This window comes from Drosophila albomicans, chromosome 2R, assembly GCF_009650485.2.
Source record: "Drosophila albomicans strain 15112-1751.03 chromosome 2R, ASM965048v2, whole genome shotgun sequence".
Classification (NCBI taxonomy): Eukaryota; Metazoa; Arthropoda; class Insecta; order Diptera; family Drosophilidae; genus Drosophila; species Drosophila albomicans.
Window position 1 is genome coordinate 27,605,832 of NC_047631.2, and position 12,425 is coordinate 27,618,256.

At 39.7% G+C, this 12,425-nt stretch overlaps 1 protein-coding gene across 1 annotated transcript; it reads right to left on the reverse strand.

Annotated features, from left to right (window-relative positions):
* Positions 1-2,805: 2,805 nt before the first annotated feature.
* Positions 2,806-7,407, reverse strand: LOC117575317 (uncharacterized). Its single transcript, XM_034259473.2, has 10 exons — positions 7,356-7,407; positions 7,083-7,303; positions 6,877-7,030; positions 5,978-6,285; positions 4,250-4,382; positions 4,007-4,187; positions 3,723-3,950; positions 3,286-3,658; positions 3,098-3,229; positions 2,806-3,042 (listed from the first exon to the last, which is right to left on the reverse strand). The coding sequence occupies exons 1-10, from the start codon at positions 7,405-7,407 to the stop codon at positions 2,806-2,808; spliced, it is 2,019 nt and encodes a 672-aa protein (XP_034115364.1).
* Positions 7,408-12,425: the final 5,018 nt, after the last annotated feature.

A 12,425-nucleotide genomic window follows, 5' to 3' on the forward strand; every position in this document is an offset into this window, starting at 1 on the left:
AGAGAAGTGGACGAATCATTTCAAAGATGCTTGCCATTAAAAATTCATAAGATTTGCACTTTGTCAGACAGCGGGCACAAAAAGAAGAAGACTCCAGTCTCGGACTCGGACTCAGACTCGGCTTGTTTGGCTAATTCAATTTAAAGCCTTAAGTAAGGCAGCAAATCCACTTGCAATCGAGAGAGGGGAAAACCTTCGCAGCGGTGCTCATATTTTATCGGTGCTGTCGTCTGGCTGCCGTTGCCGTTGCAGTTGCACGTGCCACACTCTGTCACACTCAACGGCGGCAAGCGGCTGTCCCGGCATTATCGGTGAGCGTAAATTTTGCCGGTGCGCCAAGAAAGTCGCGCACAGATTTATTTCATTTGCTGCGAACGCTGCTGCAACCATCCTTTATATAATTTCAATTATCGCCTGTTGGCCGTGTCATAAATTAACGTGAAATCCAGAGCGTTCAACGTTCGCTGATTGCACCTGGCCAGGCGATTTAATTAACTGCAAGCACTCAGACAAAGACAACTATGAACTAGTCGTTGTGTATGTGTGTACAAGTTGTGAGTATATTAAGCAGTCGTCTCACAAAGATATCTGAGCATTACGCCTCCATGAATGCACAATGCTAAATGGACGGTCGACGGGCCACAAATCTCGCAGTCTGGTCACAAATTTCGTTGACACTCCAACGGGCACTTTGACTGCCAAAGCAGCAACAACACAGAATTGCATATTGTTGTCAACAAAAATGGTAGATAGACTGCAACTGCAAAACAGTCAAACTGTCAAACATTTTGCTCAAGAGTTGTGGCCAAAAAAAATAAAGGTATAAACTGCTGTTGCTCGGTTGCCGTGCCACAAAAGCAACAGCAGGCAAAACTCTTGCAACAAACGATGGCAAACAAGTAAATGCTAACAAACGGAAACAAACAGCTGCATTAGCAGACGCAAATCAGCAACCAAAGCAACAGCAACAGCAACGACAACCAGAGCAGAGCAATAAAAACAACACAACAAACACGGCGGCTGCAAAGTTAAGCGCAGTTGAGTTACTCACTTAAAAATTCGAAACACAAAACGGAAATATGCAGAAGCTTGGGTCAGCAGCGGAAATAACTCAGCCGCCATGTTTGCCAACACAAAATACCCTGTAACTACAATGCTACCCTGTAACAACTGTGCTGAAAAATTAACATTCTAAAATGGATTTTTCATTTATTATTTAAAAAGGGATAAAAGTGTAGCCCAAAAAATCATATTAACTTAATTCAAATTCATTATTAAATTTGTACCCCATTTCTATATTCAATTTAATATTGAAAAATAGGCACTATTTATGAAAAACTTCATTATATATTTATTTAATTAAGTTCTATATTTCAATACCAGTTGAGTTTCTTTGCCAGCTCTAAAAATTATTGCCTACACTTTTTGCCATGAAACCAAATTCTAGATGCCTGTGTCTTAGGCAACTATTTACAGGGTATAAGCTTAGTTGTGCTCATTTTGCTAGCAACATTTCGCAGTTGTCGTTAGCGTTGTTCGCTGTCATCTACCTGACCTGTACGCTAACGAGTGACGCCAAATGATGAGACGCTTACACATCCTTCAGCTGAAGACTTATGAAATTCACTTTGATTGCAAGCGATGTTTCGAAGCAACTGGTAAATGGTTGTGCCGCAGACCTATGCCCCGGCTTGACTCGACTTGGCTTGACTTGACTTCATGTAAGTGCTATCCAAAACCGCTACAAATTAGTGATAATGAATAATTTCCCTAGCGGTAATTAAGTGCATCATTAAAAGGTGCTTAATTGCCAGTAAGGCAGCTTCAACGTTGCAATCCAACAAAATTGAAGTCAAGCCCAAGTACGATGGGCAAAAAGTCCAATTTATTATTCCTTTAATACATGTATACATATACGATGTCAGTAATTTATAAAATTATAGTATAAATCATATTATATAACATTCAATTTAATTGATGTAATATCAAAAACATATTGTTACTACCTTTTTTATTAAAGATTAATTTCTTTAAACTATTATACATATAAAACATATTCTATAACTAACATAGAAGCAATATCGTAAATATATGTTATGTGAAATTGAATAGATTTCTAATACGCATTAATAAAATATATATTTCACAATACTTATTCGCTCTTAAATCGCATAATAGAAATGTACTTCTAATCCTAAAGTCTCCGCAACTAGAAGCATTTTCTCCATTGTGTTATGTGGCAGCTACATATACGATGTGTGTGTGTGCGTGTCTGGCTCTCTAAACGGTTTTCCAATTACCAGGTAGCTAAGTCTAAGTCAAAAGTCATTTTCAGTTTGCATATCCGCAAAACTGGCGCACTGAAACAGCATAAGCAACCCGATTACGCTTGCCTGCGGATTTGCCGAGCACCCGCATCCGTCTATCGTCTACCCCTTGTCCCCCATCCGCCCTCACTCTACGGCTCCCCTATGGCACTGCACTGAAAATGACTGGCTGTCCACTTATCTGTGAAGTGGTCGAAACTCTTTGGCCAGGCAGTTAGCGACCAAATAGACCAGCAGCAGCAGCAGCAGGAATAGGAACAGCAGCAGCGGGCTATCAAAATTGTTTGGCCTGCTTCGAGGGATGTGAAAACGTGGCTAAATTGCAGCACCAACTGCTGCTGCTATTGCTGTTGCTGCAACATGGTGCGGCTTTGGCATTGGCATCAGAGTTGGCGTGCGTGCGATTTGATGTACGTGCGACACGTGTTATGCCGCCAGGCAAACAATCAGTGACCAGCTTCCACCTGTAAACCGCAAATTAGTTGCGTCCTCGTCGTTTTCGTTCTCGTTGTAGTTGCATGCACTGCCATCGCTTGTTGTATAACAGTTCGAGGAACAGTGCAACGCCGGCAATGCTGAAGCCAAAGGCCAGCACAAACAGTGCACCGGAAATGTCATCTACAACGAGTGGCTTCGGTGCCTTCTTCGAGACAAAGCCATTCACCAGATTGTACAGCATCTGCACAATTTTTTTGTCCAGATACTTGGCCACGAACTGCGCACGAAAGTCTTTAGCATATTGTTTGCCTTTGTTGTAGAAGTGCTATTACCTCTAGTTCCCAGCGCATGTAGAGTCCTGTTTCCTGACAGGTGCGTATGTGTTTATTCAGCTGCTCCATCAAAGTCCAACCGCGTATAGAAACAGCTCGCGTCCAATCAAAGTATAGATCATCACGCAGCACCTACAAAATAATTAACTAATTTCATACTCAACTTCAATCCAAATTCCTTCGCTTACAGTGCGATCTTCTAGCGCTGCTAGCGTCACATAATTGCCAAAGTTAAAGCTGCCTGAACTCATGCGTTCCACACCCAAACCATAGTTAGGACGAAAGCTGGCATTGTACATGAAACTATAATCTCTGACTTCAAAGATACTTGCGAGTATTTGATCAATGAGTAGATCCGATTGCTCCACTGTGTGCACCCAAATAATCGAGGGTGCTGCCCATTTCCATTTGGTTTGCGACCACTTTTCAATCGTGTCCACAGGATCGCCATGGAAAGGCACTGTGAGCAAGGACTTTAGTTGCCCACTGTAAATGTTCTCCAACGTGATTGTGGCACACAGCAAAGTTGCCAAAAAGAAGCGTGTGGCAAAGCGATCAAAGCTGCACAACAATTAAAATAAATTCCAATTTTGATATACTTTAAAAATTAATTAATCCAACTAACGTCAAGGGCGCCGATGGCTGTTGTATGAAGAGTGCAAATATATCCAGTATTGACTTTTGTAGATTCTGTACATGCATAAAAGCTTGCTGCACTTTGTTGTAGCCAAAAAAATAGTTTGAATATCTCAGCACATACAAAACCAAGCTGCAGGTGAAGATTGTTGACACTAACAGCAACCAACTAGCGCCATTAAAGGGCAGAATATCAGTGCACCAAGCAGGCAAGGGACTAAGGAAAGAGCTCTAAAGGATCGTTTTGAATTACGTTAGATATTTCCTACTCACACTGGCGCTGGCCCTAGAATAGTTACAGCAGATCTTGCTATGGGATGCGAGGTCTCTGTGATGCCATCGTACCAATTGTATATGCAGCCAATGGCCAATTCGACGCGCTGTTTGTAAATATCGCCCAACATGCCATCGGCACTCTCATTCTCATAGATGCTGCCCCAGTTATCAGCGCCATCTATGAAGCGGAAGCAGTAACTTTCAGAACTTAAATCAGCATTAAGTAAGCTGCAAACTTACAGGCCTCGACACGCAAGTGACAATTGTGCACCTTACAAAAGGTCTTCATAATATTCGCCTCGGCTCCGTCGAAGGCAATCGAGCGATTTGCCTTATGCGAGTTAATTGGATCCTCGTTGCCTTCGCCAGCTGCCTGAGAGAGAGAGAGAGAGAAGCAGAGAAGTAGAGCAGAGAACATAACACACGAGTGAGTGAGTTTATTAAGTTTTGGGCGGCAGCGTCTAATTGGCGTCCATTGTTGGTCATTCGAGTGTCTGTTCTAATTTACTAAATGGCCTCGTAATGGTTGGCACACTATAAGCCACGCCTCCACCAACACATACACTAACACACCAACACACTCAAACACTTGGACAACGTCGACACTCGGCGCCAATTAAATGGAAACACGTAATTTAAATCAATGTTGTGCTAAAGCCGAGCCATAAACAAAACCACATGTACACGCTTGCGGCTATCTATGTGAATGTGAATGTATATGTGTGTGTGTGTGTTGGTATGTGTTGTATTGTTGTTGGTGTTATTGGCATAAGTGTGTTTACAAATGTGCGAATGTCCTTAAGGCAAACAATTGAGTGCGAACAAAACTTCCACCAAGTGACAACAAAGAATTTTTTTGTTCAACTGTTTTGTTTTTGTTTCGTATGTGTTTTCGGCCATGTGTTGTGTACTGCACAGTGTCCAAAGTGCGATTGTAAATGGACTAGATTTTGCGTGAAGCATGGAAAATGGTTAAATGAATTCAATATGAAATTTTTTGATGAGATTTTATGTAAACACATTTTTTCTCTAAAAAAAAAAACTATTGCATTGTGTTCGTAACTTTGCTTTTATTTTATTTCATTAATCTGTTTAAGTAGAAAGGTTTAAAGTGATGTGTTTATATTGTGCAAATATTTTGCATTAAACAATTAAAATAAAATTAATATGATTAATAAAAAAATGAAAGAAAAAATAATGAAATTTCATCACATATTTTGTAAATATAATTACTAGAAATATTGTTGTTTTTTTTTTGTGCTGCTGAAGATTAAAAAAGTAATTAACATAAATTGATTTTTATTAATTTGTAATACATTATTAACATCAACAATTTAGCACAATAATAGAGAGAAGAATTATCTTTTATTTGCAGAGTATTGAATAGATATCAATTAGGAAATTCGCCCCACACAGCGCATATAACAATATGCTTAACTGAATTATGACACGCTTGCGAAAGGCGAATAAAATAGGACTACATGCTGTTTAGTTACCCAAATCGTTGTCCACAACAATAACAACAAACACTCGTATGTCTGGACACACAGCAAGGGGGCGACCACCATCAGTCCACAAATTGTAAGCCACCCGCTCAGATCAGAGACAGAACGAGAACGAGAAGCAGCAGAGACAATTGGGGGAAAAGCAACCGCTGGCCATTTATTCATGACCACTTGGCACAGTGTTCAAATGCGACGAGAACACAGCATTGTATGTGTGTGTGTATGTGTGTGTGTGTTTGGGACAGTGTGCAGATGGGAAGAGTGGTGAGCTGGGGGAACGACCAATTGGCTTTGCTTAATGCCAGCGTGCAAATCTCCGACATTTGTGTGTGCTTTGGGCGTGCCGACAACTCGAACAACAAACAACAGCAGCAGCAGCAGTAAGAGAGAAGGAAAACAAGCACGAGCAGCAGGCAGCAGGCAGGAATAACGATAAATATAAACTTAACCGGCAATTACTTACCACATAATTAGTAACTGTGTATGGCACATAAGTAATGGAGCCCAAGCGAAGCGAGCGCCTCTCCAGATTGAGCAGCTTGTTGGGATAAAGTTCGACTCGGTTGGCAAAAGTTTTGTTCGGCAAGAATGCGTCCAAGAGTATACCATCCAAATTTCCACTGGCACCGACAAACTTTTGTGTCCACAGCTCGAAATTGATGTCGCGGTGTGGTAAAGCTGCTTCTGCCTCTCCTCTAGATTCCTCTACTTCGTCTCTACTATTTGTCTGGGATTGTTGTTGTGGCCGCACCAGCAGATGGTGTGGGTAGACTAAGTCGGCAGGCATGACACAAGTACAACAATTGGTTCATTGTTGCAGTCAGCCAAGGCAAAGACAAAAGACAATGGCGAAAGACAACCAGCAACCAAATTAAGTCCCAGCCAATAACAATAACAGTCAGCAGCAAGCAGCAAGCAGCAAAAACAAGAGCAGAGAAAAAAACAAGGAAAACTTTACAATTGAACAAGATGCCGTCGAGCGTGGAAATTATTGGGCAGTGGCCGAAGTTTTAAAGCCAACAAACAAAACTGATCAACTGAGGCGCCCCGCAGCTCTTTTTGCCACGTTTGTGTGTGGCAACTTCGAGTGTGAAACTTGAAGTTTTTTTGAGTTTGACTTGTTCTGTCAGTCGACCACCCAAGGGAGCCACGTTCAAGTCCGCATTTTATTGCCAACTAATGTCAGAAAAACATAAATAAAGAACGAAACTCTGCTAAACAATTGCTCAAACTGCTAAACACGAAAAGTAAAGAGTAAAGTTGAAAGGGATGTTTAGTAAATCTCAATCGATAGTTTCGTATTAGTGACACTTTAAAGCACTGTCCACAAATTCATATTAAAACTAAGACACTTGTACTCACATTGCAATAGTTCTGAGCTTAGCAAATCCTTGGGATTTTCATGCTCGCACAGAAACAGATACTTTTTATCCTTAAGTCGCACATTCGCATTGCGTGTGGCAAAATAGCGAGCGTGCAGAAATTGCCGCGTCTCTGGCAAGACCGTAATAAAACCCTACAACCAACAACTGATTAGGATTAGCTTCAAATGGACTTCAACTCCTCACTTCAGTAACGCTCGCGTTGACAGTGCGAAGTATTTGCCACTCAAGGGTATCCTGGCCAACGGGTAACTTGGCCACATTGATCCACTGAAGTTTCAGTGGTCGACTAAGATTATGTAAAGAGGCTTCCAATGCATCGAGATATTCCAGCTGAAGTGGCGACGCTTCTTGGCTCACATTATGCACGATCAACACCGAGGAGAGTGTTGCAAAGTATTGTCCAACTGTCAGAATTTATCAGAGAATACCTTAAAAATAATTGTAATCCTCGCTTACCTATGATATGAATGAGTTTGCTCAAATGCGTTAGTTGCAGCGTCAGCAACATGTTGAACTGCTTTAGGCCAACAGCGAAAGAGTACAAAGTCTTTTATAGCTGAACATGTGTTTGCCAAATTGCTGACCATAAATTGGCTGGCAAATTGAATTTAATGAGAGTCACAAGGGCTAAACTGCTCCTGCTGCTGTTTAGTTACCTTAGGCCATGTTTGCATTGGCATTAGCTTAATTAAAGATACACACACATTGCGCAGCTCATATCAATATTGTTTAGTTAGGCCTTGAAGCCAACAAAACAATGCAAATAAATACGCAAAAGGGTTCCAAGAAGGGGGGAGGAAAGAGGGCATCAAGTCAACGCATCATCATCATTGTATAATATACACAACATTATCCAAGAGCTGGCCAAAGGGAAGTTCGTCACACATGGCACACACTGAATTGTTTGTCCACTGCATGTAAGCAGGCTTAATAATAATAATAATACTATATATACAAGTTTGCATACATATTTACATAAATAGGTCGAATGGATAACTGATAGTTTCATATTTACATAAATTGGTCGAATATGCCCGATAGCCCCAAGAAATTGGCCAAGTGTGGCATTCGAGTATTAGATTAAGTTAACAACTGAGATACTAGCTGAATGACAATACACAGCAGAGTGGAGAAAGCATATTAAACGCAGAGCTTTGGATGAATTACTGTTAACCTTTGGTATTGAAATTTAATGAAAATTCAGTTCTGGTCAATTGTAAACTAATTTATAAAGTTAAATACAGATTTATCATTAATATTTACTTTTTATTTGTTATATATTAGTTTAAGCTTTTAACGGCCTTGATAAAAGAAAGCTGATTAAAGATAACATTACAATTTCACTGAAGTGAATTTTGAAAATTATTCAAATTATTACCTAATGTAACCCCGATATATGTATATAAATTTACCTTGAATAATTTATTTTTCAATACTACTTCAACTAATATAACCTTGATGCATATCAATTTAGCCTAAAAATGTATTTTTTGTTATACAACTTTAAAGCTTTTTAAAGCCAAAAGCATAATAACATTTTAGTCATTGTTTGTAAACAGACTTTTTTGAAATACTAATCTAAACGCATATTCGTTTAGCTTACCACTTCAATTTTTAAAAAATCAACTTGAAATCTCTTTCTTGCATAAAGCTCCTTAAAGATACTGTGCGAGTTTTTACATTGTAAATTAAAGCTTTTACAGCTCTTGTTAGTAGACAGTTGATTAAATTAATGAAATATTTAACCGTTCTATTTTTTTTAAACATCTTGCAAACTCTTGTAAAGCTTCTTAAATATGCTATGCTACTTTAAAACTTGTGCTTTAAAGCTTGTAGAAAGTTGATTACATTTAATGATTTTATTGTTATTCATTATATAAAACCAATTGAAATGCAATTGATATTTATTTTCAGCTTGGCCATTCTTTATACTCGTACTTCTTTAAAGCATTAAAAGCTCTTACTGACAGAAACTTGATTAAATAAGAGTTGTATTCATATGCTTTAAACGCAAATTTTCTTAGGCAATCAAACAAATGTGTCACTTTGATCTAAATAGTTGCAGTTAAAAGGACAAACTGCAAAGCTGCAATGCAACAGATTTACTTGCCGAGCCGAGCTGAGCCGAGTGTGTGCTTTGCCAATTAACTAACCAAACAAACAACCCTAATCCGACCACAAATGCTGCAACAACAACAAAGATAACAACAACAGCAACAACAGCAAATGAGCAGGACACGGCATACGGCAGGCAGGATACGGCAGGACAGCATAGCGCACAAAACCAGTTAACGCATTGACTTTCATTAAGAATGCGGATAAACAAGCAGAACATTCTGTGGGTCGACAGCCGTAACTGAGACACCGGACCAAGTAGCAATTGAAACAATTCAATTGCTCACTAAATGTCTCCCTCTCTCTATGGGTGTGTGTGTGTGTGTGTGTAAGTTAGTGCACATGTGTGTGAGTGTGTATTTAACCACAGAACTGGCAGTATTGCCGAGACAGATTAAGGGATTTGCACAGAGTACAGCAAAAAAAAATACAGATAAAGAGAGAAAGAGAGAGAGAGAGAGATTGAATGCGAGGCACCTACAAAAGAAGAGCTTTACGGCTGCAGTTTAGTTGGTTGAGCAGCACTCACCATTTTGTGGATGCACAGCACAGACGTTGATTTCATGGGGCATGCAACAGCCCTGCCCCCCACTCCCTGCCTCTCACTCCCTCCACTAAACCATTATGCTGCCAGTAAAAATATCATGGGGCCAGGCAATTAAACAGTCAAGTGCCAAACTCGGCGAGTTTGCTGCCCAACAGCTTCCTAACTTGGCCTCAAATTAGCTATGAGCGGGGTTCGTTTATCCATAAATATGTGTGTTGCAAATAGAACTGAAGTTTTGTGCGTGTCTTTGGCAATTTACACAGCTCAGACACGCAAACAAAAGCACCGCAAAGAAGCCAGACTCTGATGCTGGACTTCGTCTTGGGGCCAATTTGAGTGCCACATTAAATGCAGTTGCAAGTTAATGAAAACTGTTGCCTCATGCGGAACACTGCACTTGAGAGAGCAAAACTTTAAATGCCCAAAATATGATGCGCTTTAATGCCGCAGAGACTGCCAAATCCATTTGCAATGAAATAGAAAATTATAATAAATAGAAACATGCGGTTGCCAAAAATTTGCATTGGTTTCATTTCGGGCAACGAATCGAATTATATCGTTATACTGAATGAGTGAGAGGAGAGGAGGAGTGACGAGTTGATGTGTGTCAGGTTGAATTTCATTTCGAGCAAGTAATAAATATATAGATGTAGATAGATGTAAGTATATGTTTCTAGTATCAATTTAATTAATGCGTGTGTGTAGCGTAACACTTCATTTCACAAGCACTCAAAACAATTGCAATCCATCACATTCAGCGAAAGGTTTATCCAAAGCGACAGATGTTGAATGGGAAAGCAAAAGCGTAATGCAAAAGAGAGCAGAGTAGTTGCCACAAAGCAATGCATAGAAATGCGACAGTATTTACATGCTAATTAGCTGGCACATCAAAATTTTACCACAGCATTGCCACAGTATATAGTAGTGTTTGTGTCCTTGAAAGGACAACATGAATTTTCTTTGCGCATTTGCGAGGCGAGTGTGTAACAAAATAAATTGCAAGGCCGAGCATAATATTTCTCGCACAATTATGCAGATTGGCTGGCTGTGAACACACACACACAGAGAAGAGAGAAGAGGGAAGAGGAAGTGGGAACAAAATGAAGCAATTGCTCTGCATCAGCGGGGCGTATACGTAATATGCGCAAATATTTGCTAACTGAAGCCGAACGTCATGTTTGCTTGACTGTCCGGGGAAACTGTAACTGCAACTGCCACAGCAACTGCAACAGCAATGGCAACAGCAATGGCAACGGCAGCTGCGAATGTTTTATATTTACTTTTGCCTTTTTTCGGCATTGCAAATTGCATTTTTGCCATGATTTGTAAATAGACTTGAGTATTACGGGTATTTGTATTTGTTGTATATTTGTATTTGTACAAGTATTTGTATTTCAGCTTTTATTTCTTTTTCTCTTGGCTTTTTTTTCGGTGCACTCGTAAAGTATTTGTGGGTTGGGCGCAAACACTCGAGCGTGTAAATGCACACACACACACACACACACTGAAATAAAACTAAAATAGAAACACATTTCATTTCCGTAAGTTCTTGCAACAGCATATGCCACAAACACACACACACAGACAGAGACATAAGCACAGTGGTTTTGGCAAATAAATACAACAATTTCCTATAATAAAATATTGAAGTTTATTCTTGTAACTTGTTTTTTTTTAAACTTCTTTGATTTTGATTTAAACCACTGTGCAACTTGCTGCACAACAGTGGTGCAACAAAATGTGGCAGCTAGCCAGAAACAAAGTTGGCGATAAACCAGCGAAATCGATTGGAAATTTTGTTTTTAACGAAAATTGCAGCTTAAAGCGTCAACGCAGCTTGCGACTGTCAAAAAAAATGAGAAGAAGAAGAAGAAATGCTGTTGAAATTGAACATCAGCTCGCTCTAGATGATTATGACACAGAAAGTCTTCGTCCGACATTTACACTTAACAAATGTTGCACTGTGGATTTTCTTGATAATCGCCTCTCTCGTTCAAGTGTGCAATTCAACTGAACAGCTGCAACAACAACAACAACTGAAAGAAACAGTTGCAATGGTAACAATGCTCGACGGCCCAAAGTCCGGAGTGCGGTCAAGTGTTCTGCGCCGGAAACGAAGTGTAATGAAAGCGTGTAAAGTGCAAATCGAAAATGCAATACAAAATACTCCAAGCTCCGTGCTAACAGGAGGCAGCAGGCATTTGTAATGTTCCCCTCTCTCTTTGCCCCTTTTACCTGCCTTTTTGGCCGAAAATTACCAATGTCGACAAGGCGATAAGGTAAAGGCACCAACAAGAAGAAGCCAAGGCGAACATCCTGAACGTAATGCTGCAGCAAATTGTTGCAAGATTTTTATGTGCACCTCGTTTTCCGCAGCTAAATTATTTCTTTAATTAAATGCTGTTAATTTTAATGTTGTCCACGGGCAGCATTAAATGCCGTTCGCTGACTTATCAGTGACACGTGCAAAAAATCAGCAAACACCGAAAAGCGGAAAAGCAAGCGAAAAACTAAAAACTATTGAACATGTAATATGAAACAAGTAAGAAAGTTACAGTCGAGTGTGCTCGACTGTGAGATACCCGCTACCCACTTTTAATAAAGGCAAAATATTGCGGTATCATTTTCAAAATATACCGAAAATACTAAAAAATACTAAAAATATACCAAATGGTATGTTTGGTATATCGATATAGTACCGCATTCAAAATATACCATAGACGGCACAATATACCAGATTGTCGGCCAAAGCACCTAAGACCCCTAGTAAGTAGGCCCTTTTGCCCATACAAAAGTATTTCTTTAATAACTTCCACATTTTTTATCTGATAACAACCATTTTCAGGAATCATAACTACTATAGT

Bases quoted from the DNA above. Each gene is read 5' to 3' on its own strand.
- LOC117575317 (XM_034259473.2), bottom strand. From the start codon at position 7,407: ATGTTGCTGACGCTGCAACTAACGCATTTGAGCAAACTCATTCATATC. The intron at 3,951-4,006 runs GTGAGTAGGAAA...CTCTTTCCTTAG, and splicing joins ATTCTAGGGCCAGCGCCAGT to TCCCTTGCCTGCTTGGTGCA. The intron at 3,230-3,285 runs GTAAGCGAAGGA...ATTATTTTGTAG, and splicing joins CAGCGCTAGAAGATCGCACT to GTGCTGCGTGATGATCTATA.